The 27,228-nt window shown below is 38.5% G+C and overlaps 1 protein-coding gene across 1 annotated transcript in view; it reads left to right on the top strand.

Annotated features, from left to right (window-relative positions):
• The first annotated feature begins 1,637 nt into the window (after nucleotides 1-1,637).
• LOC121888316 (melanoma receptor tyrosine-protein kinase-like) overlaps nucleotides 1,638-27,228 on the top strand; it is a 54,094-nt gene continuing 28,503 nt past the window's right edge. The window contains exon 1 of the mRNA XM_042399764.1: nucleotides 1,638-1,997. Within this exon, the coding sequence (XP_042255698.1) occupies nucleotides 1,919-1,997 (79 nt within the window). The 5' untranslated portion in view covers nucleotides 1,638-1,918. The remainder of the gene's footprint in view (nucleotides 1,998-27,228) is intronic.

Raw genomic sequence — 27,228 nt, 5'->3', positions numbered from 1 at the left:
TTAACATGAAGTACTAAGTTAAATTCCTTTTACTTACAAGTTTCCTCAACAACATCTTTAAACCTCGGTCTTCCTGATTCCTCATGTTGTTCGCTCCACCTGAGGTCAGTTCTGACCCACATCTGAGCTGAGCCGAGGTGTTTCTGCCTGGCGACACGCTGTCGCTTTTTATTAGAGACAAATGAGCGAGAAAATCCATTAAGGGGCTTTTTTTTCCTGCTTCCACAGATGCTTTGTTGGCAAAAAAGCGAGTGGCTGCACACGGAGGGATTTTAAGTAAACAACAGCAAAAACACACACAAAGCAGAGGGAGAGTTATTAATTATGAATGCAGAAAATACTGCATTGTTGGTGAAATCAGTGACCCCATTAGCATGAAAACACATGTTGAATGAACGAGCGCCAAGCTTCAGATGGTTTAAATGAATCCGACTGAAGACAAATAAATAAAATGTCATGAATGTAATGAAAAGTCCCAGAAAAACACCAACACATGACCTCAGATGTGGACACGCTGAGGAGGATCTGCTGAAGTGGTTTATGAATGTTCCTTTTGATCACATGTGTGGTTGTTGTTTCTTTGTCTCATCATTCTTTTCTCTGTTTGTTTATGACATAAGCTCAATTATTACAAACACACACACACACAAACACATACTTTTGTTTTCAGGTTCCTTTTGTCGATGGAGGGAGTGGCAGGTTTGAAGAATCATATTTCATGTTTTATTTCCTTTGCTGCATTCAATTAAAATACACACACACACACAAAAGCCCCCTAAATACTGTATAATCTTAATGGAAAAAACACTGCAGTTTAATTTGAACCAGTTAGATTTATTTGACACAGTTTATCTGTTATACTGGAACCTATTAGTCACCCAGTTTGTCTGAAGCAAACCTCCAGATTTGATAAATGAACAGGTGAAGGGAGAGAGAGCGGCCACTAGAGGGCCCCTCAGCGGACAAATTAGAAAACTGAAGTCAAGGTTCCTCTTTTGATCCTTTGAATTCACAGATATATTATGATTGTTTACGTGTGCTGCTTTTATTTTTGCTCTTTTCTGAAAATAACGTTTGTTCTGCACTTTTACATAAAACTCTTAGTTGTTTGAATTGAGGGAAAAAAGCATAACACTGGGGTACAGTGGTGGAAAGTAAGTTAGTACATTTACTCAAGTACTCTATTTATGTACAAGTGTGAGGTACTTGTACTTTACTTGAGTATTTCCATCAGATGCATTACATTTCACATGTCTATGAGTTGTTAACAGCTCCACCAAATAGTGATTTTTCCCTCTAAACTTCTCACATGCTTTCATTTCAATAAATGTTCAAATGATCCAATATTTCAGCAAAAATCAAAGATTAGAGAAAAAGTCCAAAAACTGAAAACAGATTTGTGTAATACTTTAACTGCATCATGCAGGACTTTTACTTGCAATGGAGTATTTTTTGCTGTATTGGTTTTTTTTACTGCAGTAAAGGATGTGAGTACTTCTTCCAGACTGCAGATGGGTGGTGGGTGTAATTACAGTTGATCTAATTGGCTCTACAGCAGTGACCCATCATGTGAATACAACAAACTGGGCTGAACTGAAATCTCACACACAAGGACAATTTAAAAAAAAAAACATTATTAATATTTGACTCCTTAAAGCTCCAGCCATTCAAAACCCTTCATATGTCATGTCAATAAAGCTAATTGAAATTTGAATAGAGGGAGAGGGAGAGGTGTGGATCAGGAGGGGAGGTGTGTATTTCTCTGCTGAGCCTCGTTGAATCCACAAAGATCCGTCACAACACTGAGACACCCGGACCTCCCGCTGCCGCCGCTGCTTATGGATAAACTGCTTGTCAGCGGCCACCAGAAGAAGAAAAAAGTTCGCGGAGTTTTTTTAATTAAAAAGCAGCTGCGGACATGAAGTTTTCCGGAGGAGGAGCTGCGCTGCTGCTGCTGCTGCTCGGCCGCTGCTGCTGCACCATTCCCGGCAGGAGAGGTAAGACTGAGCCCGGGGCGAGAGCTCCGGAGAGGGCGGGAGTCAGTGACAGAGGCAGAGTTAGAGTCAAAGATGTTATAATGTTCTTAAAGTTTCACCACTTTAACTCAATGACAGTAAAATGTGTTTCCCAATGTGGTTTCACTGAAGAAAGAGATTCTGTTTTTCATTTCTGTAGTTTTTTGAAGAATCCTGTGATTTTATTCAGGATTTAAGCTGCAGATCACTTTAGAAAATGCAAATAAAACACTTAATATGAAAGTTATATCACTAAAACAGAGTGAACTTAAAAAAAATGGTGCATTTTAAATTCCCAAAAATAATAAAAAAAGAAAAAACACCAAAAAACACGTAAATTTCGTAAATTTGGTAAACATGAAATGAATGTTGTGATAACAAAACAGCTAAAATGTCATTAAATACAGAAAAATGACTGTAAAATCATTACAGAGTTCTACAAATATATATTAGTAGGCTACTATTAGTCACTATAAATATTACAGACATAGTCTATTATAGAAATATTCAGAATGATGATAAAGAGTTTAAAGTAATATAGTATTATAGGACTGTAACAGGAACAATTAAGTGATGAATAACCATTAAAAAGTAGCATAAAGTATGCAATGGTTACTTCAAACTATATAAATACAGCTTACACCACAGTAAGTATATTATAGTAATATGAGTAATTATAATAATGGAAACATGTCATAAAATGCTTTAAACTACCAGGTAATTATGAATGTAATTGGGAATAAAAGAGAGAGCAGCATCAATATTATTGCAGATAAATCCCATGTAAGCTCATTCAGACTGAATTATCATTAATTAAATGTTCATTTCCTGTGTTTTCTTTGTATTTGAGCCAAATCACCAACACAACCAACACAGCACGAAACAAAGACAACAAGAAGACAGAGAATGCATAAAAATAAATGATTAAAAAAGACAAAAAAAAACATGTGAAACAGTTCAAATGCAATAAATTCATGTAAAGGTATGGAGGTGACCTTTTCCCTACTGAGCGACGGCAGCGAGTTAAACGAGTGTTTGTATCTGCGGGGACTCTGGATGCAGGGGTCATTACTTTGACCCCTTTTAATGAATTTCATTGTTCAACATTAAGAGAGCCAAAGCAACAGATGAAAGGAAACGTAGAGACACTTTCAGTGTTGAAAATATAGTCATGAGATGCCATTCAAATGAAGGTCTAGAGCTGCAACTAACAATTATTTCAATAACTGATTTTCTCAATTAACTGATTAATTGCCTGTCACGGTGACGTCTTCAGATGTCTTGTTTTGTCTCATAAACGATCCAAAACCCAAAGATATTCAGTTATGTCAGAAAAGCTTCATATCATCACATTTGAGAAGCTGAAACCAGGAGATATTTGGAATTTTGGCTTAAATTTTTAAAAAATGCGATTATTAAATTATACACATGGTTGCTGGTTCATTTTTGGTTGATCTACTAATGTTGCAGCTCTATGAAGGTTATAATCAGCTGTTCCAACAACAAACTGACACCACAAACCTCCATCAGATCTGTCTGACTTTCATAAATCTCCTTTAAATCCTCGTGTTTCATTCTGAGCGGCGAACCAAGCAGCTAAAGACCGAGCGACCCCACTGATCTCTGTTAGCTTGGTGCTAGCGTTACGTTTCTTTTACAGCATATATGTGTGTGAGATTTGTATGAAATGATACATTTCTTCTCATTGAAACGACAGAAATCAGGAGTTTGATGATGGAAAGTAATATCTGCTGCTGGTTGAATGAACACTGCAGCCTCTAGGGGGCGCTAGCAGGATTTAAGTGTTAAAATGCTAAACAGGAGGAAAACTGAGAAGATTTTTCAATTCACAAGCACATTTATTTTGATCAATGAATCGTTGAGATTTTGGCCTCTCACATGTTCTCAGCTGCAGACGGCTGAAAATGAAAAACTGTGATGATTAACACGTGAGAACAAAGAAATCCATCTTGTGTGGAAACTGCCCCACTGGGAGTGATAACCTCAGAGAGGAGAAGAAGAGGGAGGACGGTTCACAGTCTGGGTGGAGTGGGTCAGTCCAGGGCTGCACTGTGTCTGGATATGAACTCTTAATGTGTTATGTGTGTGTAGTACAAACTATTGAAAACTGGTCTGACTCATATCATTTTAAATTTGATTTATTCCACCAATTCCAGACTGTTTTATTTGGTCCAAGTCGCTTCAGCATACGACAACTTTAGACTTTCTTTTTTGCTACAAACAGCTTTTCTCAGAGCATTTTGGTATCTTTACTGAAGCTGAAAGTCCCCTTCAACTCAAAAATATGTCTTGTTCCTACACGTGGATGTTTGAAGGTGTGTGTCAGGAGCTCAAATGAACATTAAAGCTGTTTTTCTTGCTGTAAAAGATCCCTTCATAATGACCTTACAATGGAAGTGATGGAGGACAAAAATGTATTTAAAGTAAAGTTTATCTGAAGCTAATATGAAGCTTCAGCGTCCAAATGAGTCAAATCAAGTAGATATCTTTCAACGTTACAGTCTGTTTAGTGTCAAAGTTCCTCTTTTTGTTACTATACTTCCACCTGCAGCTCAACAGGGAAACACTGTCCGAGGAAACACAAAGAGGAAATTTGATGCTAAAAAGACTGTAAATGTGTCAGATATCCACTTGATATGACTAACTCAGACTGATGAAGCTGAATAGAAGCTTCACACAGACTTTTAAATGACTGTGTGGACACACTGTGGATTTTGGCCTCCATCACTTCCATTGAAAGCACATTTGAAGGATCTTTGAATATCCAGTATGAACAGGAGGAATGATTACAGACACCTGACTGATGTTCAGTAGAAATGAAAAATATTTGCAAATTTATAGATTCTGTTATTTTTAATGAGGGAGAAGGAGGAGATGTCATTTTATGGATTTTAAAGTGGTAATTATACTTTGTAAAAACCGCATTAAACTCACATTATTGCTCCAAACAGAATATTTTATGAGTCTCAGTATGTTTCTGGAGGGAATCTTTAAGTACTGTATCAGTACAAGTAGCTAAAAATGTTAATTTATAGTTGATAAAAAAAATAATACCAAGCCCTTAGTTTCACTCAGACCTTTGAGTTGAACTGCATTGAGACACAGTAGAGTCACATTAAATACTGTGTGAAATATCTCAACATCTATTGGACAGATTGTCATGAAATTAGGTTGGTGTTATATATAATAAATATATGTATTTCAACATTGTGAAAATACACTTCTGACTCATTTTGGTTTGCGTGGAAGTGTTTAAATACTATCTGAAAGATCTCGAGATCTCAGATTGTCTTTCGTCCCTGAGTGGTTTGTGGCTGAAAAACAAACAAAACAAAAAACTCGCCAAGCATTCTGGGAATTATGAGCGACGAGTGAATTATGAGATTTGAGCGTATCTCGGAACAATCAGCTGAAATATGAGTTTTGTCTCCTGAAAGATGGAGAGAATGGATGAATGAATAAATGAATGAATGAATGACTGGAAGGAAACGCTGAGCTCAACTGTTCAGACCGTTATCTCAGAGTGTGTGTGTGTGTGTGTGTGTGTGTGTGTGTGTGTGTGTGTGTGTGTGTGTGTGTGTGTGTGTGTGTGTGTGTCAGTTATAAGTGAAAACAGCTGACTGCACTCTCTCTTTGTCTTGACAACAATTTGATTATGGGGAGACTCTGTGTTTGTGTGACTCTCCTCGTCTTGAATGGACTGTTGTGGTGCTGCTCTCCACAGACTGGTGTTTCAGTCTCATGTCAGAGTTCAGAGTTCAACTCCTCCACCGGTGTGTCCTCCAATCAGAGACCAGGACTCTCTGTGGCTGCATTTGAATATTTTAGGAGTGCTTTAAAAACCCAGCAAACTTTGGACGTTACCTGGCCATCAGCCGGACGTCCTTCCTGGTTGTCCCAGCGACGCCGAAATATGTCGTTACCATCATCAGCGGGCGTATTGAGCTATTCTGCTAAAGTTTATGCACACATTGTTCATTCTGCAGCTTTAAACATCCTGCATGTCCAGATTAACAATTTAAAATGCTTTATGTTCTGAAATAGTCCAACCAACCTGGACGTCTGTGATACATCTTAGTGACGTGTCACCTTCAAGACAATCCTGATAATAAATGATATATAAACAAACATACATCAAAAAGTATCTTAATTAATACAAGACATGCATCATTTTTACAGCAACACACTGAATCAATATTGATGTGCAACAGTGTTTTTTTGGATAAACATCATCAAAAGTACAGCTTCTTGTAGATAATCTGACAACTGTAATTCTCAACTCTTTATTCCATCTGATGCACTTTGCTCCAGTTTCTACTGAGGCTGCAGCAGGCTAATGCTAATGCTAATGCTAATGCTAATGCTAATGCTAATGCTAACTCCAGCTGCTGACAGTCTTTGACTGAACTCTGTAAGGAAAACAGAGGCTCTAAATCACTGAACTCTTCCTCATCATGAGTGTTATAGAACATACACGCCAACATAAAAGCAAACTTACCCAACAATGTTATTTCTGCTCCGTTTCTGTCCTCTTGGTCCTGTTGCCAGCAGCACACTCTCAGCTCTCAGCTCTCATGGTGAACTTCATGTGTTCTCACGATATATATCAAACATAAGTAAGAGTAAGAAGATGATACATCCGTGATGAAGATATGTGATTCAGTAACAAACCCTTTTCTAAGTTTTACTAAGCCAGATAAAGCTCACATCATTGCTAAACAGTTAAAAACCTACAATGCTCAGTGACGTTGATTTTATGTATAGAGGACGTCTCTTTAGGACAATCTGCTCTCAATCAATGTAAGAATAAAAAAAAGTTTTTGTATGAAAAATACAGAACAAAACACACGCATATCTGTATTCCAAATATGTGCATGAATTCACTAAAAAGCAATTTGACTTGAGTTTCATTATTGGTGTTTCATGTGCATGTTGCTGTTTTTGTTGTCCAACTGCGACATGACATCACTGTCCCAACAATGTTTGCTGGGAAGGTTGTAGAGGTCACTGAGAAAGATTTCAGAGGTCCTTAAAGGGCACATATTCTGCTTTTTGTGGTTTTCTGTTATTCATATCCTGTTCTGATGTCAGATGTTAAACATGGTCAAAGTTTCAAAACTTTAGGTGAATGTATGTAGAAATGCTGCCTGCAAGTCAAAACTCAGGACTTCAATGTTTTTTTTTGTTCAGGCTTTATTCTGACTTTTTCTCGTTAAGTTAAAACTTTTTGTTCTCGTATTGTTATTACTTTTTTTCTAGAGGTATGTCGGCTCGTTGCACACACCCATAAATGTTCGTTCTGTAGCCTTGGTTGCTAAGGTGGTTGCTAAGGTGTTTCCATGTGTTGTTCAGCTCCAACATGTACGGATGGATTTGAGAAGTTGACATTTGGAGTAAAGAAGGAGAAACAGAAGTGAAATCCTGCTACTATAGTTTGTTTACGTAGCCTCCGGAGCCGGAGGAAGCTTCCTGAAGCTGACCAATCAGAACAGAGTGGGCTCATCAGGAGGCGGGGCCTTAAAGAGACAGGAGCTAAAACGGCCTGTTTCAGACAGAGGCTGAACTGAGGGGCTGCATAAAGGGCCAGTAGAAGATAAATAAGGAGTTTTTAACTGGAAATCACTAACATGTATTCATATGAATCATAACCACACTGAAATACATGTATATTCAACTGAAAAACAAGATGAAAGCTTCCTGCTGCATTTCTATGACTCGTTCCTGTAGATACGCTGTAGTACGTTCTATAGAGAGCTGCACATCTGACTGTATTTACACTATACACACATTTATACACTATCAACCATTAAAACCACATAAACACAATAAAGCAGCGATGTACCTTCACGAACGGCCATATAAAGATCCTCATGCGCTGCTTGTGTTTTTATCTCAGCGTGTCTGATTGACACATGAGTTGTTGTGTTCGTGTCAGTTGGAGGGATTTGCTTTGTGTGTGAACTGTGCAGGGAACCGATCGTACAAAAAAAACTGTAATAGCATTAGACAAGTTTTTAACTGCTTGTGTCTGATTAGTTGACATGATCATAATCTGCACATTCAGCAGCTTTTCTTGGCTCGTTTCAGCGGTTCAAGTGATGACTGACGTGAAAGCAGAGAGAGAGTGAACGGAGAGTCTGGAGGAGAGCAGCTGCCTGTTTTTCTGTTTGTTTTGTTTTGTTTGTTCTGGATGTTAAAGCTACATTTTTAAAAAATCTCCATTTCAACTGAAATAAATGACGAAACTCTGTTGTGACTGCAGAGGTTCGACCTTCAGTCTGCTAACAGAGAACTTCTCTGTGTGTGTGTGTGTGTGTGTGTGTGTGTGTGTGTGTGTGTGTGTGTGTGTGTGTGTGTGTGTGTGTTGTTCCTATTGACTTTTGGGAAAGACCTTGGCAGTGTGTTTGTGTGTGTGTGTGTGTCTTTACATGTGTGCGTTTCTTTGGAAGCAGCAAACCGAAACTCTACTCCGACAATAAAAGAAGACGTTGCAGGCTCGTTGTAACCATGGCAACACTGTTAGCATACTGAGCCGAAGAGAAATGACTGAAAACAATCAGCCCGATTCAAAACACACTAAGCCTGAACTGAGGTCTGTAGTTTCTCAACACTGGAAACATCTTTTCACCAGTTTTTTGCTGGCTGGACAGAAATAGTTTTACGCATCAGTCAGGAAGAAAACTGCACTATTTTTTTTGATTATTACTATTTATTGGTTTTATTTTCCTGCTCACTGCAGCTTTATATTTCCCCAGTGAAGTTTTAATTAATGAGTTACCAACATATGGATGCATTGTGTTTATTTTTATATTTGATTAAATAAAATCAACTCAGTATGAGCAGGACAAGTGATGAATATGAGTCATAGGAGGTTATTGTTGTCTACATGTTTTTAATAATTAAACATAATTTAATCAGTATTTTTACTTCACTCAGCCCTGGTCCCAAATGTTTCTGTTCATTTATCATATTACACAAATAATACAAGTTATCCTGATATTGAACATGTTCACTCACTGACATGCCGCTCATGAGTCATTGTTAATGTAATCGGTTACACATGTGCCTTTTCTGCAGTGAACAGAGTAGGTGGCAGTTTGTGAGGTGGCAGACTTGTTAGTTTTTTGTTTTGCGGCAGCTGAAATACTCCAGTCTGCCAACCTGTTTCCTCAACATCCCTTTCAAAGTTTTCTCAGTGCCGAACAACATCTTTTGTCCTTTATAAGGCGTGTTGGCACTAAACAGTCAAAAGTTCAGGCAGTAAAGAACAGTGGTCTTTGTAGAAAAGACGAAAATGCAACCCTAACAGCATCAAATATCAGGTCTCAAGTAAATTAAATGTGATTTTGATTTGGGTTAGTGCATCCACAATAATAATAATAATAATAATAATAATAATTATACATTGTACCCCTGCCCCTCAAAATGTGTCTCACTCACTGTGTTTAACACTCCTTTATCACTACTAGTTTGGGGCCAATTGTGAAGTGAAGGAAGAGACATCTGGTGTCCAGCAGGAAAACTTTAGAAATTAACAATATTTACAGATTCAGACATTCTGGATTTTTAATGAAGGAGAAGGAAGAGATGGTGTTTTAAGGATTTTAACGGGATAACTGAACTTTTTTTTATGAGGACATGTTGGACACAAATGATCTTAAACACGTCTTTTCTGGGCTCAGTTGCCTTCCTCTCATAAGGAGCATGAAAGCTGAACTTCACCATCAAACACAATTTTTTGGCCCATGTTTATTTGATTTTGGTCGCTTTTAACAAATCTCAGCTGCATTCAGATTGTGGCTTCACACAGATATCAAGTAATAGTGTGATGAAATTGTCTTTTCAATCAGCAATGCATTAGGAATATCATCATGTTTGATAATGAGGGGATTATCTCCACATGCTCAGGAGCAGCACCTACAACATGCGTTTTCTGACTATTTGTGTGATACTGGCAGAGAATAAGGAAATGCAAAAAAAGCAGACAGGAGACATGTTCAGGTATTTACCGAAGGCTTAGGTTGGCATACAACAGAAAGCAAACTCTTAACAGAAAGTGAACCTAGATCAATGAAACTCTGGCTGGGATCCCAGCAGTGATATGCTAATGCTATATGCTAAAGCACCAGATGCCACAGACTGATAAAGATTAGTATAAATTTGTGCGGTATCTTTTCCCATCAGCGACAGATGCAGCTCCGTCCCTGCAGGTGTGACGTGCAGACAAAGCAGCAGTGCAGCCTGGGGGATTTTCAGAGCTGGAATGTGAGGAATGTCAGTAATGGAGCTCAGAAACTGTTAGCAGGATTATACAGGCTGCTCTCTCTCTCTCCGTCTGTACTGTAACATGCAAACTCCGTGTTTGTGTTTAACCTGTGTTTGACCCTTTTCATACCAAACTGCTGTCACTGCCAAGTCAGTCCAGGAGGTCAGAGGTCACACTTGAGCTGCAGCTGGACGTCTGTCAGCTGTTTTCACACGTGTGAAACTGCAGCCGATAGCAGTGTGAAGCCATGTTTACACTTCGGTGTCCCATATAGGAAAGTAATACAGTGTCAGGGAGAAAGATTTCTGTTCAACTTTTCCTTCATTTCAATCATTTGTATCCTCACATTATTTAACATGCTGGAGATGGTCTGTATTTTCATCAATCAGCTGTAAGACTGTGTTGGTGTTTTTCACATTTAACACTTGATTTTAGAGCTGCAATAATAAGTTGATTAGTCGATGGACAGGCTTTTTAAAGGCGTTAACAGAGACGGCAGATGGTATGTCTAAAGGAAGTGTTCCACAGTGTTGGATTACACCACCTCAAACACACGATCACCTTTTGTTTTCAATCAAACACGAGGGACAACCAGTAAGCCCTGGTCAAAAGACCTGGGTGACCCACTGGTGATATAAAGATGGAGCAGGTCCGAGATGTACATGGTTGCCTGACAATGCAGGGCTCTGTATGTGAAAACAAGAACCTAGCCAATGTAAAGGTGATAAAATGAGTGTGATGTGAGACATACTGAATGTCATCAGCGTAATAGTGATAAGAGATACCTTATAGAGAACAAATAGTATAGGACCCAAGACTGAGCCCTGGGGTACACCACAAGAAAGAGCAGCAGTTTCAGACATGTAGGGACCAAGCGACACAGAAAAACTCCTATCTGAGAGATAGGAGAACCAGTCCAGGACGCTCCCAGAGACACCAACCCGCTGCCTAAGCCTTTCAGTCAGGATGCTGTGATCTATAGTATCAAAAGCTGTGCTAAGATCCAGCAGCACCAAAACAGAAAATTCAGCCACATCAGCAGACTGTGAGAAGAGCTGTTTCAGTGGAATGCTTCTGACAGAAACCAGACTGGAATTTATCTAAAATGTGATGTGCAGTCAAGACAGCGCTAAGCTGTTTGGCAACAACTTTCTCTAAAACTTTTGAGATAAAAGACAGCTTAGATATAGGCCTGGAGTTTTTGGGAAGTGATAGGTCAAGGTTCTGTTTATTCTTCAGAAGAGGCTGAGTAATTGCGTGTTTTAAATAGGCTGAGACTCAACCAGATTACATGGAACTATTTATAATAGAGACCAGGCATGGAGCAATAGAGCCAAATACATTTTTAAGCATGGATGTTAGTAAAATATCTGCAGGACTGGAGGAAGCTTTCAGGCTGCCCACAAAGGCAGTCCAAAATTGACGGCCAAGTTGAACAGGCATAAAAGGGGATAGAGGAAGGGTTGATGCTTGCCCTGACATCTTTAATCTTATCCACAAAGAAAGCGAGAAAGTTACTACAATCCTTATTTGAAAAAACAGGTGCATCAGGATGGTATCAAACAGGGCTTTAGGGTTGCGTTTACTGGAGGAGATTAGGTTGGCAAAGTAGGAAACCCCCTTTAACCATGTTGTTAAACTCAGTTAAAAGGTCTTTGTCGTGGAGATGGTGCGTGTGGAGCTTGGTATATTTCCACAGTCGCTCTACCCTCTGACATTTACCCAAGAAACGATGAATATTGTCATTTAATCAAGGTGATGAATTGATGGACTTTAACCAAAATGGCAGAACGATGAGTGGACCAGACGAGTAACATCAGCGTGAGAAGACAACACTGCGCCTGGCTCAAAAGATGCGAAAAACTTGTCAGGTCAGAGGCGATTTAAGATGCGAGAGCACACGTTTACTGGGCAGAGAATGTAAATTAAAAGACAGGTTGAACAGATGCAGCTCCTCAGGGCAGATAGAAGCAGTTTTTAAACCAAGTGTAAAACCAGGGTATGACCCTTAATGTGTGTGGGACCAGACACATGTTGGAATAAAATTAAAAGACTCAGTGACATTAAGAAAATTAGCAGCAAAGCTACAAGAAACAACATTTATGTGAGTATTAAAATCACCATCATAACTCTGTCCAATCCAATGATAGAGGGTAAAAAAATCACTGAATACAGACATAAAAGAACTATTCTAACCAGGGGGTTGGTAAATTAAAATACAATAAAAATGGATTTGAACAACCCAACTTTGGTCATCTGCAGTTCAAAGGAAGAGAAAGCCCCGTGGCTCACCATCCGACTTTGAAGGCATTTCCTGAAAACCACAGCGAGTCCTCCGCCCCGGCCCGAGGTCCTGGGAGTGCTGATAAAAGTACAGTCCGGCGGGCACAGTTCGATTAGGCAGGGGCGTTTTCAAAGTTCCTCTGCCAACTAACGGTCAGAAACAGAAAATCCCAGCTTCAATATGAAGGACTTATTTGCAATGGAGTGAGCATTTAACCTGAAGGGCAACAGCAGAGGCCCGGGCCGAGGGGTCGCAGTTAACGAGGCCCCGTCATGCACAGCAGAACGTCTCACCAGAGAGGAGGCCTATGTCTCTGCGTAATTATAAAGGCCATTTTTTCACTCTAGTCTGTCAATTTAAAGACAGAACAATGAGAAAATGATTTGCAGATTAATTGCTAATGAAAATAATTATAAGTTGCAGCCCTATTTCATTGGTTTTGATCAATATGGTAAGAAAATCAACCTGAAACCATAAACTGAGGGACATCAGTGGTTTGGTCTATTAATTGGCAGAAAATAGAGAAAACTTCCAGGGGAAGTGTTCAAATGTCTTGTTTTGTCGGTTTAAAACCCAAAGATACGCAGTTTACTGTCATAAATTTGACCTTTGAGAAAGTGTGATCCTATGTAGGAGGATGACGTCCCCGTTCTTAAACCCGCCTCCTTGGCGGAAACAGGCGTCAGTGAACACCAGACCTGTTTCATCACCTACAAATCCAAATAAGGCACTTTTCTTTTTTCTTTTGGACACATTTCATGATCTTTAGACTGATGCAGAGCATGACGGGTGACTTTGTGGCCTGAGCGGCGTCCACAGGTTTTGGAGCTTCGTGCCAGGCCGCGTACTGCCTCCAAGAACCTTCACCTATCAGATTTATTTATCGATGATTGATTTTTATTTGCAGACATACACAACAGCATGAAATCCAGATAATAGAAATACAACTGGTATGACAGGAGAAGCCCAGAAGCTGCTGGATTATACTTAACAAAACAACAAACAAACAAAGGCAAAAATACTGATAAATGCAACACGATATAGCAAATAAATAGCAATAAGAAACCACCAATCAGCAGGCAATAATCTTGTAAAAACAATGAAAGAAAATACAATAAAGAATGAGACATGAGTCTGTTTGGCTTTAGGTTAGAAACGTTGATGTTACATTCTGCCAATCACAGCCTGAGAAGAAACTCTATCTGACAAAAATTCTGACAAATGGCTCCGAGACAAACTTTATTATTTATTTTTTATGGATTATTTGATAGGGACTGATACAGTGTACATAGACAAACTGAGAACACCTATCCCCAGAAGGGCTTTGGTGAACATAAGAGATTAAAACAGGTAAAATAAAGGTAAACTGGAGATAAAACACACATGTAGTAGTAACTTAACTACAGAAAAGTAGACATGAGTACAGGTTTGTTGCTGAATAACCAGGATTTGGAAACTCTTTTTAAAGTTGTAAAGTTTGCAGTTTTTTTTGGGGGGGGGGTCCTCTGAAACAGAAGCGGTTCGGTCCTGGTGGAATTTTCCTTGAAGAGCAACAAAGTAAGAGTGAAGCAGGTTTAGTGTGACAGACAAGCAGAGTCTCGCTCTGACCTGCACACACTGCTGCAGGCAGGACACACACACACACACACACACACACACACACACACACACACACACACACACATAACTGACATGTGCAGGCAAAAAAAAATGCACACATGCACAGTGCAGATTCTGTGATCGAGAATAAGTTTGTTCAGGATTTTCCGTTCAGTTTTCTCTCTGTGGGAGAGGATCGTGTGTGTGTGTGTGTGTGTGTGTGTGTGTGTGTTCATGCAGCTGTGAAGTCTGTTTGCACTCAGACAAACCACATTAAAGAGTTTTTTATTAATGTAAGTGAACTGGAGACCAGAACAAGCTGACAGGAGGACGCCGACTCTGACTGAACCAATAAAAGATTCTGAAAATACAAATAGATTAAAAAATAATGTCATTCTATCCCTCAGAGGCTTTTTATTTATTTGCACAAATAATTGGAAAAAAAAACCTCATAATGCATCAGTAAAAAGGCAACAAATCCTCTGAATTAACCAACCAAATAAGTGGTTTGACCATGTGACTCCAGAGTGACATATAGGAGCGTTTTCTAATCTGGCGTCTCTATCAGCAGAAATCGGTTGGATGACATCATGTGTCTGTGCTTTCCAAAAACCGTTACACATCACTGTTAAACAATGATGATGTTTTATGATATGTCAAGGCTGCGGTAAAGGTCTGGTTAGGTGTAAGGAGGGATTTTTTTTTTTTTAGATAAAGGTTGCAAAGGCTGGAGAACGTGCAGGGTGCGGCGTACACAGTTTCTGCACATACCTTAAGAGTGCTGTGAAAAAAATTATGATTTGACAGTCAAAAGTGTCCATAAGTATTTAAATTTTATCCCAAGATGGAACAAAAAGATGAAAAATAAAAGTTGTGACAAATGAACAGTGTTGATTTTGTAGGCCTGACATGCGACGACATGCTTATCTCCATATTTGATACTATCATCATACTTGGGTGCTAATTCGATTCAAAAGCGATTCTTGAGTGAATGAATACAAAAGGCGGCACTATATTCAGTCTCTTGCTCCAGTAGACTGTGTGCCAAACCATTCACTGATGTCCTTCATCCCCTGAAATACAATATGAAACAGAACTGGCACCTCTTTTATTCTAAAAAGTTAACTGCATTAATGAATGAATGAATGAATGAATGAAAGCATCTTACAGTCTCCTGCCTGCATGAGAATAACAAACTGAGGGGGAGGCAGACTGCTCCTCTGTGTTATTAACATCATGTCTCCAGCAGTGGAGAGCAGCGTCTCTGCTGCTCCGGAGCTCATCGTTAAATCGTACAACACGCTGTGCGGGTGCGGGGTTTCTGAGGTGAAACAGACTGAGCACCGACTTATTTTCTTTACACCAGAGTGGGTTTAAGTTGATGTTAATGCTGCAGTGTGTGTTGGTCAGCTGCTCTCGTTTGTTACTGCTGATTGCTGCTCCGCTCTGCTAACGTTAGTCTCTGGGTGACGGTGTAGAAACTTAACTTATTTAGTCATTAAATCAAAACATGCTTGCAACCGCTGCCTTTTTTGAAGATGAATTACAAGATAACTCTAGCGTGTGCGTGTTGTAGACTGTCCGGTTGCTGCGTTCCACCAACATCCCGTGCCGCAATAACGTTAGGGAAAACCCTGATATATATATATATACGTATATATATATCTCTATATATATAGATATATATATATACGTCATCTGAACTGCACCACTGCTCCGGGTCACAATTACTACAGCTGCTAGATGGCACCTGTCACTCAAACTAATATACATTATGACCTGTTGTGTCGTTTTTCTCCAAAAAGGTTAAAAGTAAAAGAATCGAGCTGGTGAGACTCTAAACATTTGTTCGGTTTTCACTTCCTTTATTTACAAGAGTCACTACGTTTCATGTATTTCTACTATTTCTGTTTTCAGCATAAATCGGGTAATTCAGAAATACACATAAATATTGAATAATGGATGATTTTTCAGAAAACTTCCGTCTCATCTAATTATATTCCTCCTGCCCACTGGACTCAGACACACTAGGTCTCTTTAGCTTCTTTTAAATCTCGTCTTAAAACTTTTTTCTTTGTGAAAGCTTTTGGAAATGTTTGATATGTTTTAATTACTGTTTTTACACCTATTAATTGATGTTATTTTATCTTATTTTTTTATCATTATTTTACTCCTGTGCATTCTATTGTCCTTTTATTACTATTATTGTGCATCTTCTAATGTTACTATGCACCTCTTTGTTCCTCTTTGCTTATTTTATCTGCCTTGTTGGTTTTATTTTCCTGTGTAAAGCACTTTGTAACATTGTTAAGAAAAGTGCTATATCAATAAAATTTATTATTATTATTATTATATGAAGCGAGACACACGACATACTGTAGAGAAAGGTTCTGATCCGAGGTCGGATCTTTACTGATTAGCAGAATTACACGTTAATGAGATTTTTAATGAGGTTTTCTTACTTGTGGAACAGAATCCTTAAGTCCCAGTTTGACTTCGGCTCTCTATTTTCAGCGTTAAGTTGCATTGTGGGTAATGTAGGCACGACGTTTCAAAAACAAGAAAGTGTGGACTAAAAAAGACGATGTCTGTGTCCGACACTGTTAAAGCAGTGCAATGATGAATCTGTGCAATGAAGAAATGAACCCATCTGACTGATCAGACGAGTGTGATTTAACATGAAAGCAGTCAAAGTGAAACTGAAATGTGATTTTCTCAAACCTGCTGAGTGTGTGTGTTCAACTAGACGACTGCTTCTCAGCTGGTCGAGACATTCCTCGCGTGTGTGTGTGTGTGATGTAGAGAAACAAGGCCACTGTGTTCTTGTTATGGAATCCTGCAGGACAAAATTATGTCTCTCTCTGCGTCTCACGTCTAGTCCACCAGTTTGGTCAAACAGGGAAGAGGACAGAAGCTGGTCTGTATTAAACCAGGTTCAAGACGACCTCTCGTGTTTCTGTCACATCGTGTTCAGGATCATCAATAAAAGCACTTAAACACAATTTAAAATTTTATTGAATGTTTGTCAGCAGAGCAGAATGACCCAAAGCTTTCATTGATTTATCACAGAGTGCATATTTGAATATTTGAGGCCCGTCAGTGGTGTGTGTGTGTGGCGGAGCTCCAGGCAAGGTGACCGCAGATCAAACCCTGAAACTATTGATTTCCATGTCATAGTTTTAAACACAAGCTTTTATGAATTGATCTCTTTTTGTTTTTCTGTTGTTTTCGGGGGGCTTTTTCAATCAGAACTCATGCTTCTCTTCTGTTTCCAACGTCTGCTTTAGTGAACACTTTGTCGAAGGCAGAATCAAATCAGACTTTATTCATGACGCCATTGTCGTGCAAATCTGTAAGTTGCTGACATAAGACCATAAAGATAGAAAAAAACAAAGAAAGCAAGAATACAAAAACATGGAGATACATTAAAAACAGTCACTGCCTTCACATTATAGTCTTTGGAATCGATGTATCGATCAGAATTGATCTTAAAACAAGGTTTCATTTTGGATCCGTTTATCTCTTTTAACCCTTTTTTATTACCATCACCGCAGATCATCCATGTTGATTATGTGTTTGACTGTAACTCGTCAAAAGGCCAGAGTGAAACTTGGCAAATGAACTTCCTGCAGACTGGTTTCTGCATTCAGCCAAAGATTGTTTGTTAGAGGAAGAAGCTTCACTCTGTAACAACACTGTAGGATCAGGAGTGTTGAGTCTCAGCTGATCGCATCACATGTCGGTAAACATATACTGTATATTAAGTGTATATTATTAATCTTATTAAGATTCAGAGGTAAAACTTTATTTGAACCCTCTGTTTATCATGTATGACAGTTAATAAATTGTTTATAACACACTGTAATGTGGTTGTCAGCAGATATAAGTGTTTATTAATGTCGTTTATTAATGTGGATAAAAGCTGTTTAAACAGATAATGAATGACAATATAGTGAAAATATAGTGAATATAAAATATGTATTCATAGGAGAAGTTATAGCTAATATTGTACATTGTACAAGTTGTACAAGTGCTAATAAATGCTAAATGTGTTTGTGTTTTTGGGTGAACTGTCCCTTTAGTTGTGTGATTTTTGTGTCTCTGCGAGGAGAACTGTCTGGTTGAAGGTCGCTCTCCATCTTCTTCCTCTGTTTTCTTCTCCTCTCCTCTTTGATCTTTTATGAAGATGGATTTGGTCTTGCTGCTCTGAGAAGGAGCCGCCGCCTCCCAGAGTAAAGACTCCCGACTGCGACTCATTCAGAACGCTTGCCTTTTCTCTCAGAGGGATTAGCCGCTTCAACCGGGGTCACATAAATAAAGAAGAGCGAATTTGCAGGGTTTTCAGCTGCAGAACAACTGAAGAGTTGATGCACAGAATCATGATGAGAGAACTTGAACATGATGTGACTGAGGACAGAGATCTCTAGTTTTAAGTTTCACAGTAGAAAAGTGACCAATTTAAATAAACCTAAAACAGTCAGTATGCTTAATCCACTTGATATCTGTTGCTTTTGTAAATGGACACTATTGTCCCACATTAATTCGAGCTGGATTTTTTTCTTTTGCATGTTTTTAGAAATGTAGCTGCTGAAGAACAGACGCTGAAGTTTGATTTGCTTCCCCAAAGTCACAATTTGATTGATGTCCGTCTGCGTCCACATTGATAAATTAATTCGTACCAGTCAGAACACAAAACAACATTGACTTCTGGAATACAGTGCACACTACAAACCAATACAGCATGATATCAGGACAGAGCTCATGACATCCGAGAAAAACGACACAACAGGTCATCATGTCAGTCACCCCAAAATGAGCTATAGTTACATTTGAGTGACAGATGCCATCTAGCGGCTGTAGTCATTCTGACCCGGATCAGTGGAGCAGTTCATATGACATATATATATATTTATATATATGTATATGGACAGATTACCTCACATGGAGGTGGCTGTTTGGGTGGCTGGTAATAACCACATAGTGGACTTTTAACAGACAAATGATGTCATCCTGCTGATAGAGGCGCCAGATTATAAAACACTACTATGTGTCGTTCTGGAGTCACATGATCAAACCGTGTATCCACTCGTTTCATTTGGAGGACTAGTTGTTACATCAACATGCTAGCAGTGGGTCGACCTGCCTTCCTGGTGGACTTTGACAAACACATTTGTTGCTGTTGATCAATCAGAAACCACTTTGACAGTGCTGACCTTTGAGGAAACAAAGAGTTTAAAATGTTGGAAGCTCTCATGTGAGCTGGGTGGCAACTTCCAGTTTTATATAAACCTGCAAGCAACGCTGAAAGACTTTTCGTTTGTCATGAATGAAGTCAGTATATAATCATCAGCAACAGGTTGAAAGAACCGTTTGTGTCACGTTTCTCTTCTCTTAAATATCTGGGAATTAAAAAGGAATGTTTGGCAAACAGAAGGGGAGATTTGGGGATATTTGGAGAAATTGCTCTTTAAGAGGGATCTCGAGGAACGTTGGAATTAGTGGGGACTGTTCATAAATGTTAAATAATGCAAATAATGTTAAAGTACCGAAAGATGAGGCTGAAAGAATGCACAGTTTGGTTTGACTTGATTGAGAGATGGACATTCAACATTTTACCTATTGTTTGCTTTTGTATCAATTTTGTATACAGTCATTTTGAAGAAGGGACTGATTATGATGTTTTGTGTGTACGGTATTTGAAAAAAAATCTCTGCACAACTCAACATGCGGCAGGACTTGAAAATGATGAGAAAGCCTCCCGCACGCCGTCTCGCTTACTGCAGTAAAATCTATATACAGTATATATATATTATATATATATATATATATACAGAAGCTGCCTCAATCATCCAATCACACAAATTAGTTTAACTGATGAGCACCTTAAACTAACCCAATTATTTTAATAATTAATATTATAATTATAGCAACATCCATATTACCCCAAACTCTCCAAAGGTCACAAATAGAATATGACAACAAGTAAAAATGCTGATATATCATAAATTTTACATTGTTATCAAACATATTGCAGCAAAAACTGTAACTTGTCAGACATTAAACATTACAGCCACCTCCAAATAGCATCAAACTGTCACAAAAGGTCAAAGATGTACAATAGCGAAGCATAAATAGAGGAATGAATGCCAATTCATCATAAATCTTTACAGTAACATCCATATAATTTGGATAGTAAAATAAAAAAATATATATTACAAAAGTCAGGAGGTAAAATTGTGCAAATGACCATAACTCTTAATCAATGCATTTATCTTTTTCAACCCTGGAACAGTGCAAGTCATAGAAAAAGCAAGAATTTAAAGGATTTTATTGTCATTCAAACACATTGTACATGTAAAGGAATAAAATGATCATTACTCAGTCCCAGATATAAAAACAACAACAAAAACAAACAAACAAAATCACACAAAGTACGTGAATAATGAATACTATAAATAATTAAAGAGTATAAATCTTTAAAAAAGTAAAGTAGGAAGGTAAGTATGAAAGTACGGGTATTCATCTTATTAATTATTGTATCACTTGTGTATATAGTAATTTGTATGGGCTGATTGTGGTGTTTGTGTACGTGGTATTTACATCTGTCTTTCTCTAAACAGGCAGTTTCGCGTTTTTGTGGTAAACCTCAAACACAGCGTCAGATCAGATCAAATCTCAGACTTGTTTTGTGGTTTATTTTGGAGGATTTGCTGGTCTGAGGGTAGAGTTAGGGTTAAATTGGGGTTAGTTCAGGTTCAGACTGAGGTCTTCACGCTGTCGGTGTAACGAGGGTCTTCTGTCCGTTCTTCAGGCAGCTGATTGGACGATTCAGACTGTCAACAAGTGGACAAACTGCCTCAGTGCTCAGAAACAACATGTTGACTGAGTGACAGTTATTATGGTGAACACTGACTGTGGTGTTAAAGACGAGTCAGCAGCTCTTCACTCATTACACATAATTCAATACTGACACACACACACAAACACACAAACACACACACACACACACACACTGGTCTGCCTCCCTGAACAAATAGCATTCCCCTGAGAGAGAGAGAGAGAGAGAGTCCAACATGAATGTTGCAATAAGAAAGGAGGCGGTGCAGGTACTGCTGTGTGTGTGTGTTTTTTATCTCGTCCATCTCTTGCAGGTTGTGAAACAGATAGATTCTTTGGCTCTCTGAGCTCTGATTGGCTGCTGCTGTAATCACAATCTGCAGAGCGTGCTTTGGAATTAAAACAAAACTCAGTCTTTGTCTACATGAAGCCGCTAACTTCTAAAATGTGGTTTTTGAGCAAAAATGACCTGCGTCCTCTGCAAATACCTTTTTCCACATTTAGTTCCCGTTTAGTTTATTGCGAGTAGATTCCAACAGTTTCAGCTCGAGATGCAACGATACCAATACTGATACCAGATATCAGTAAGATACTGACTCAAATAGATGGATCAGGTATCAGTGGCAATGGGCCGATCTGGTATCAGATACCATTATTTTAATAAATAACAATTCAGTAAATTTATATATTTATGTATTTATTTGTTACATATTATTTTACAAAGTAAGGACAGCGATGTTTAAGTCAAGCTTGATGCTGCCTTACACACAAAAGAATGATCCCAGAAAGTATTTTTGTTTTTACAGTTCATCCTCTTGGGAACATGAATGCTTATACAAAAGTTCACAGAAATCCATCCAATAGTTGAGATATTTCAGTTTGGATCAAAGACAGACAGACATTGTCTTCCATAGAGGCACCGCTGCATTAATACTGACCCCCACTATACATGGTAGTACTATAAAGCTAAAATAATTAGTGGAATAATCAATTAGTCTCATGTTTGACAAGTGATTAATTGGTTTTAGTCATTTTTTAAGCAATGGCAGCTTCTCACATGTGAATATATACTAGTTTTCCAGTTTTCCATGATAGTAAACTCAACACATTTGAGATCCAAATAAGACTTCTAAAACACAACTTTACAATAAACGAGCTCAATAGAAACTAAAACTATAAAAGTCTTCAAACAGAGTTCCTTATTTATGATTAATCAGATTATGTAGACGCAGATGATGTGGAGTAAAGCTGGGCAGGGAACTGGGGTGACTAGAAACATCTATCTTCATAAAACGACAGACAACAGCAAAATAAAACAAACTAGAATGTTTCTTTAAAGATTTTCAGATTGGGAGGCGACAGATAGAGACGTTTAGACTGTGGTTTCATTTATTGTGTTCCTGCAAAGCTTTAAAGGACCGATCCAAAGTCCTCCTTCTGTGCAAAAATGTTTTTAAAAGTTTATAATATGAAGCTTCAACATCTAAATGAGTCAAATCAAGTAGATATCTTTCAACGTTACAGTCGTTTCAGTGCCAAAGTCCCTCTTTTTGTTATTATACTTCCACCTGAAGCTCAACAGGGAAACACTGTCCGAGGAAACACAAAGAGGGAATTTGATGCTAAAAAGACTGTAAATGTGGCAGATATCCACTTGATATGACTAACTCAGACTGCTGAAGCTGAATAGAAGCTTCACACAGACTTTTAAATGCATTGTTGCTTCATGCGAAACCCAAACCTGGTGACGCTCCAAGGACCCAATTATGCAATGGGTCCATTGTTCGTTTGTCCATGAGAAGTCAGTAAAAAAGATCTGTATAATAAAAAAAAAGGTTTTCCAGTGTTTCCCCTAGAATTTTTTTCAGGCCTGGTGGTACGCACCGAAAAAACCTTAAAGAGACGAGGCGTGAAGGACGGCATATCATGCAGTCGGCTTCGGTCAGGTGGTGCAGCAGGTGGTTTGTGACCACAAGGACAGGATGACTTAATAAGCTGCATTTATGGCATAAAAATAAGATTCCCCTTTCCCTTCTTCCCCATCTGTATTTTTACTTGGCTCCAGAGTTTTGGAGAAAAACATTAATATACGTGTTTGTCTGTCACTCGTTAGCTAACCCGCGTCCCATACGCTCGCGCTCTGCATTAATCTCTGATAAACTCTGGTAAACTCTGATAGCAGTGGCACTCCCATCACATCAACAGTTTCCAAGGCAATGACACAAAGGTTGACTCACGTTTTGGAACAGTGCCACACAGAGGCCCCCAAAATCCATATGATTATTGATTACCAGATGAATGGATATTTGGCAGTTTTCAGATTGAACATATCTAACAGTCTGACAGTGCTGTGCAGTGCATTTATATTTGTTTTTAGGTAGATTGTGATGATGAAACAGACTGAATTTCAATGTTGATTTGTCAGATTTGACAGAATAGAGTCTCAGTAGAGACAGTAGAGACACTTTCTACATCCTGTCACCTTCAACACGATGAAAACACAAACAAGTGTATGTTTGTCAAACCCTGAATAAAGGTCAAATCCAAAACAGATAACATGTTTCCCGTCAGAAACACGCCTCTTTGACACACACACACAAAAGTCGGAATATTACAAGGCGAAAATCGTAATATTATGAGGAAAAAGTCGGAATAATACGAGAACAAAAAGTTGTAATATCACACAATAGTCACAAATCACAAATGAAGCACTCAGAGCAGGTTGATGCCCTGACACATGTTTAAACATGAACATGTTTAACATCCGTCATCAGAACAGGAAATAAATAACAGAAAACCCCAAAAGGCAGAATCTGTCCCCTTAAATTATTTATTAATAAATCCCAAATTTGGGGTTTATCTTAATTGAAACTTTTGAAGATTTTTAAGGTACAAATTCAGCTGTATTTTCTTGATAATAGGTACAATTTTAAGGATATTTGCCATTAAAACAGTCTGTAATCAAGAACAAAACCCATTAAAGGGTTGCCACATTTGAGCTCTTTCCCAACTCTACAGTCGACCAAACCCAACTGACTGTAGGATGGACTGCTGACTAGCTGCTTAGCCAACAAGATACGACATGAAAATCAGACGGACTTGGAGTTATTGAAAGGTGGATTTTTTTCTTCTTTTGATGGAGCTAGGCTAGCAGTTTCCCTCTGCTTTCAGTCTTTATGCTAAGCTACGTTAAACACACCCTGGATTTAAATGGACACCAGAACTGTTGAACTGTTCCTTTAAACATAAAGCAAGCATCGAGAAAGAGAGAGACAGAGGTAGATGACCCGCTGAAAGTGATAAATAAAGCAGTTTGACCCTGAAAGTTGGAACAGTATGTCTAACCAAACACACACACACACACATACACACACACACACTGTGTCCAGCTGGTGCTTTAAGACGATTGGAGGATTTTGAAACTTGCCATTTCAGAAAAACAAAACAAAACGATGACGGCAACAGCAAAGATTTACTTATTTACTCCTCTCTAGTTGCTGTAGAGTCCAGCTGAGTCAGCAGGAACATGGAGGCAGAGGAAATATGGATAAAGAGGATTTAACAGATCCAGTTTCTTCATGTTCGTCTGTCGTTCTCACTCTGATTCATCTGTATTTTATCTCTCTGAGCCGTCACAGGGTGGTGTGAGGATCATTGACATGCACATGCACGAACACAAATAGCTTCTTTAGGTCAAAGTCAAGTTGAAAGGCACAAAAAAGTCACAAGATCTAAAATAAGTATTGTGTGTGTCAATCCAAAGCCTGATATAGCTCCATTATTGTTGATAAACTGTTAAACATGCTTCAGTGAGTCACAGCGCTGCACCGTTTGACATGTTCCTTCATCACCGTGAACACACACACTGTAGTTTATTTTGATTCATCCCACACACACCCTCCTGCTGCCAGAGATACTCACCATAATACCGAATGTGGATTCATCCGCAGCTGAAAATACAAACAAACAAATACTGTTGGGGACGGAGGTCACACTTCTATGATGATTTACAAATTACAAATTATAGCAAAAGAAATACGACTAAATAAAACAGTAAAGGAGAAACACCCATTAATAGCCTGTAACAAGAGCATCTAATAGAGTTCATACAGATTTATGAGATTGTGGAGGATGAAAGTAGTTTACAGAAAATCTAAGCAAGCACTAGTTTGGAGAAGGAGAAAAATGGAAGGATATAAGCGGTAAAACATGGAAAACAAGTTTGTTATTTTGGAGAGATTTAACAGCGGCAGCACTTACAAACAGATAACCAACACTACAAATAAGCAACAGGAAGGACACAATTAACAAAATCTATAAAAATGGTGGTGAATTTAGCTCATTTGTTTGATGTGAGATGGAAGAGGGTACGAGAAACAAATGTACAAAAATAAAAACTGATATTCCCAGAGCCAAATCCACCTCATATTTGTTTAATTATTTGTTTTATTTGGATTTTCTTAAACCAAGGTATTATTATCATTGTGGTTATTGGCGTTACTTGTATTTGTATTGAGTGAAGGATGTAGTTATTCTAAATTAGTTTGATTTCTCGATGGGATTAAAACTATCCAATAAAGAGTGTATATGAAAAAAGAGAATAGTCCCAAACAAATGCCCTATTTCCTTCTGTTTGCTAAAAACTACAGTGACCAGCTGTATTAGGAAATTACCGAACCACTTAAATTTAAACTATGTATTTGTGAAGTATTTTTAAGATTACCTCCAAAATATGTCACACAAGCTGTCAGAAAGTCCTGCGTGTTTTAATTTTAGGACTTACAAACTCTTAGCCTTGCAACATTAAGGCTAAAAACAACCCATAATGCTCTGTTGGCGCCAGTACAGTTACATTAGTACTCTCCATTCAAAAAGAATATCTGATCTTTATGAATACATAAATGTCTAGTCCTCAAATATAATACCCTACTTTTTATTTTTTAAAATTTCTTTTTAATTACTCATAGCAGTTTGATTAATTGAATCGTTGTTTGGTCTATAGAATGTCAGAAAATGGTCAAAAATGTTGATCACTGTTTGCCAAAACCCAAGATGACGTCCTCAAATGTCTTGTTTTGTCCGCAACCCAAAGATATTCAGTTACTGTCATAGAGGATTAAAGAAACCAGAAAATATTCACATGTAAGAAGCATTTGGGCTGATACAGTAGTTTTTGTACAGTGACAGTTTTATCTTAACAACAGAGATTTGAAACAGGCATCAGACATACAAACAGGATATTTTTTTGTTGAATTTTGGGTCAAAGAACAGTACTTTGAACAACTGTCGAGACTGCAGGATTCAAGGTATGATATTTCCAGTCAAACCATCACATAGTATCATTCTAGAAGGCGCAGACCTATTTTGTCGCCTCTCCGTAAGCTCCGCTAAATTTATGCTCTTTACTTTTCGTCCAAAATTATTGGACAATGATAACATATAACAATGAGTCACTCATCAGGATGGGGAAAAGGTCAACTCACCACTTTGGAAACTCCTCCTGCTGACTCTGCTACATGGCTGGATGAGGTTTTCAAATAAAAACATTTGAGTAAACACCGAGGAAAATGTGGAGGGGATAAACACCAGCTACAGCCCTGACCACACAGACAAGTAAGACCATCTCTGCATCTATCTAAATATTGGAGCAAACACTGAAGTAAACGTGGAGGGATTAAACACCAGCTGCGATCCCGGCCACATGGATCGTCTCTGCCAAGTGTCTTGCTAGCCAATGTACAGGCGTTGGATAATAAACTGGACAACCTCCGTGCCTGCATCAGTTTCTAATGGGATATCAGGAACTGTAATGTCCTTTGTTTCACTGAACCTTAAGCTAAATCCTGGAATACTGCCAGCACCATTAGACCAGGTGACTCTTTTTCTGACAGAACAGAGGACTCTGGCAAGAAAAAAGGGGGAGGACTGGTGTGACAGTGGGAATATTAAAATGTTCTCCCGTTCCTGTTCACCTGATCTGGATTTATTATCAATCAAATGTAGACCGCACTTTCTCCAAGGAATTTACATTGGTCATGATCACAGCAGTCTACGTCCCACCACAGGCAAATACAGAGGCTGCCCTGTAGGCTCTTTGCAAAGACATAAACTGCTCACAGACTGGTAATCCCAATGCTGCACCCATTGTTGCTGGAGACTTCAGTCAGGCTAACCTTAAAAAGGTTATGGTTGACTTCTATCAACAT

This window comes from Thunnus maccoyii, chromosome 21, assembly GCF_910596095.1.
Source record: "Thunnus maccoyii chromosome 21, fThuMac1.1, whole genome shotgun sequence".
Lineage (NCBI taxonomy): Eukaryota > Metazoa > Chordata > Actinopteri > Scombriformes > Scombridae > Thunnus > Thunnus maccoyii.
Note: the sequence above shows the minus strand (reverse complement) of the source record. Positions and strands in the feature narration are given on the sequence as shown.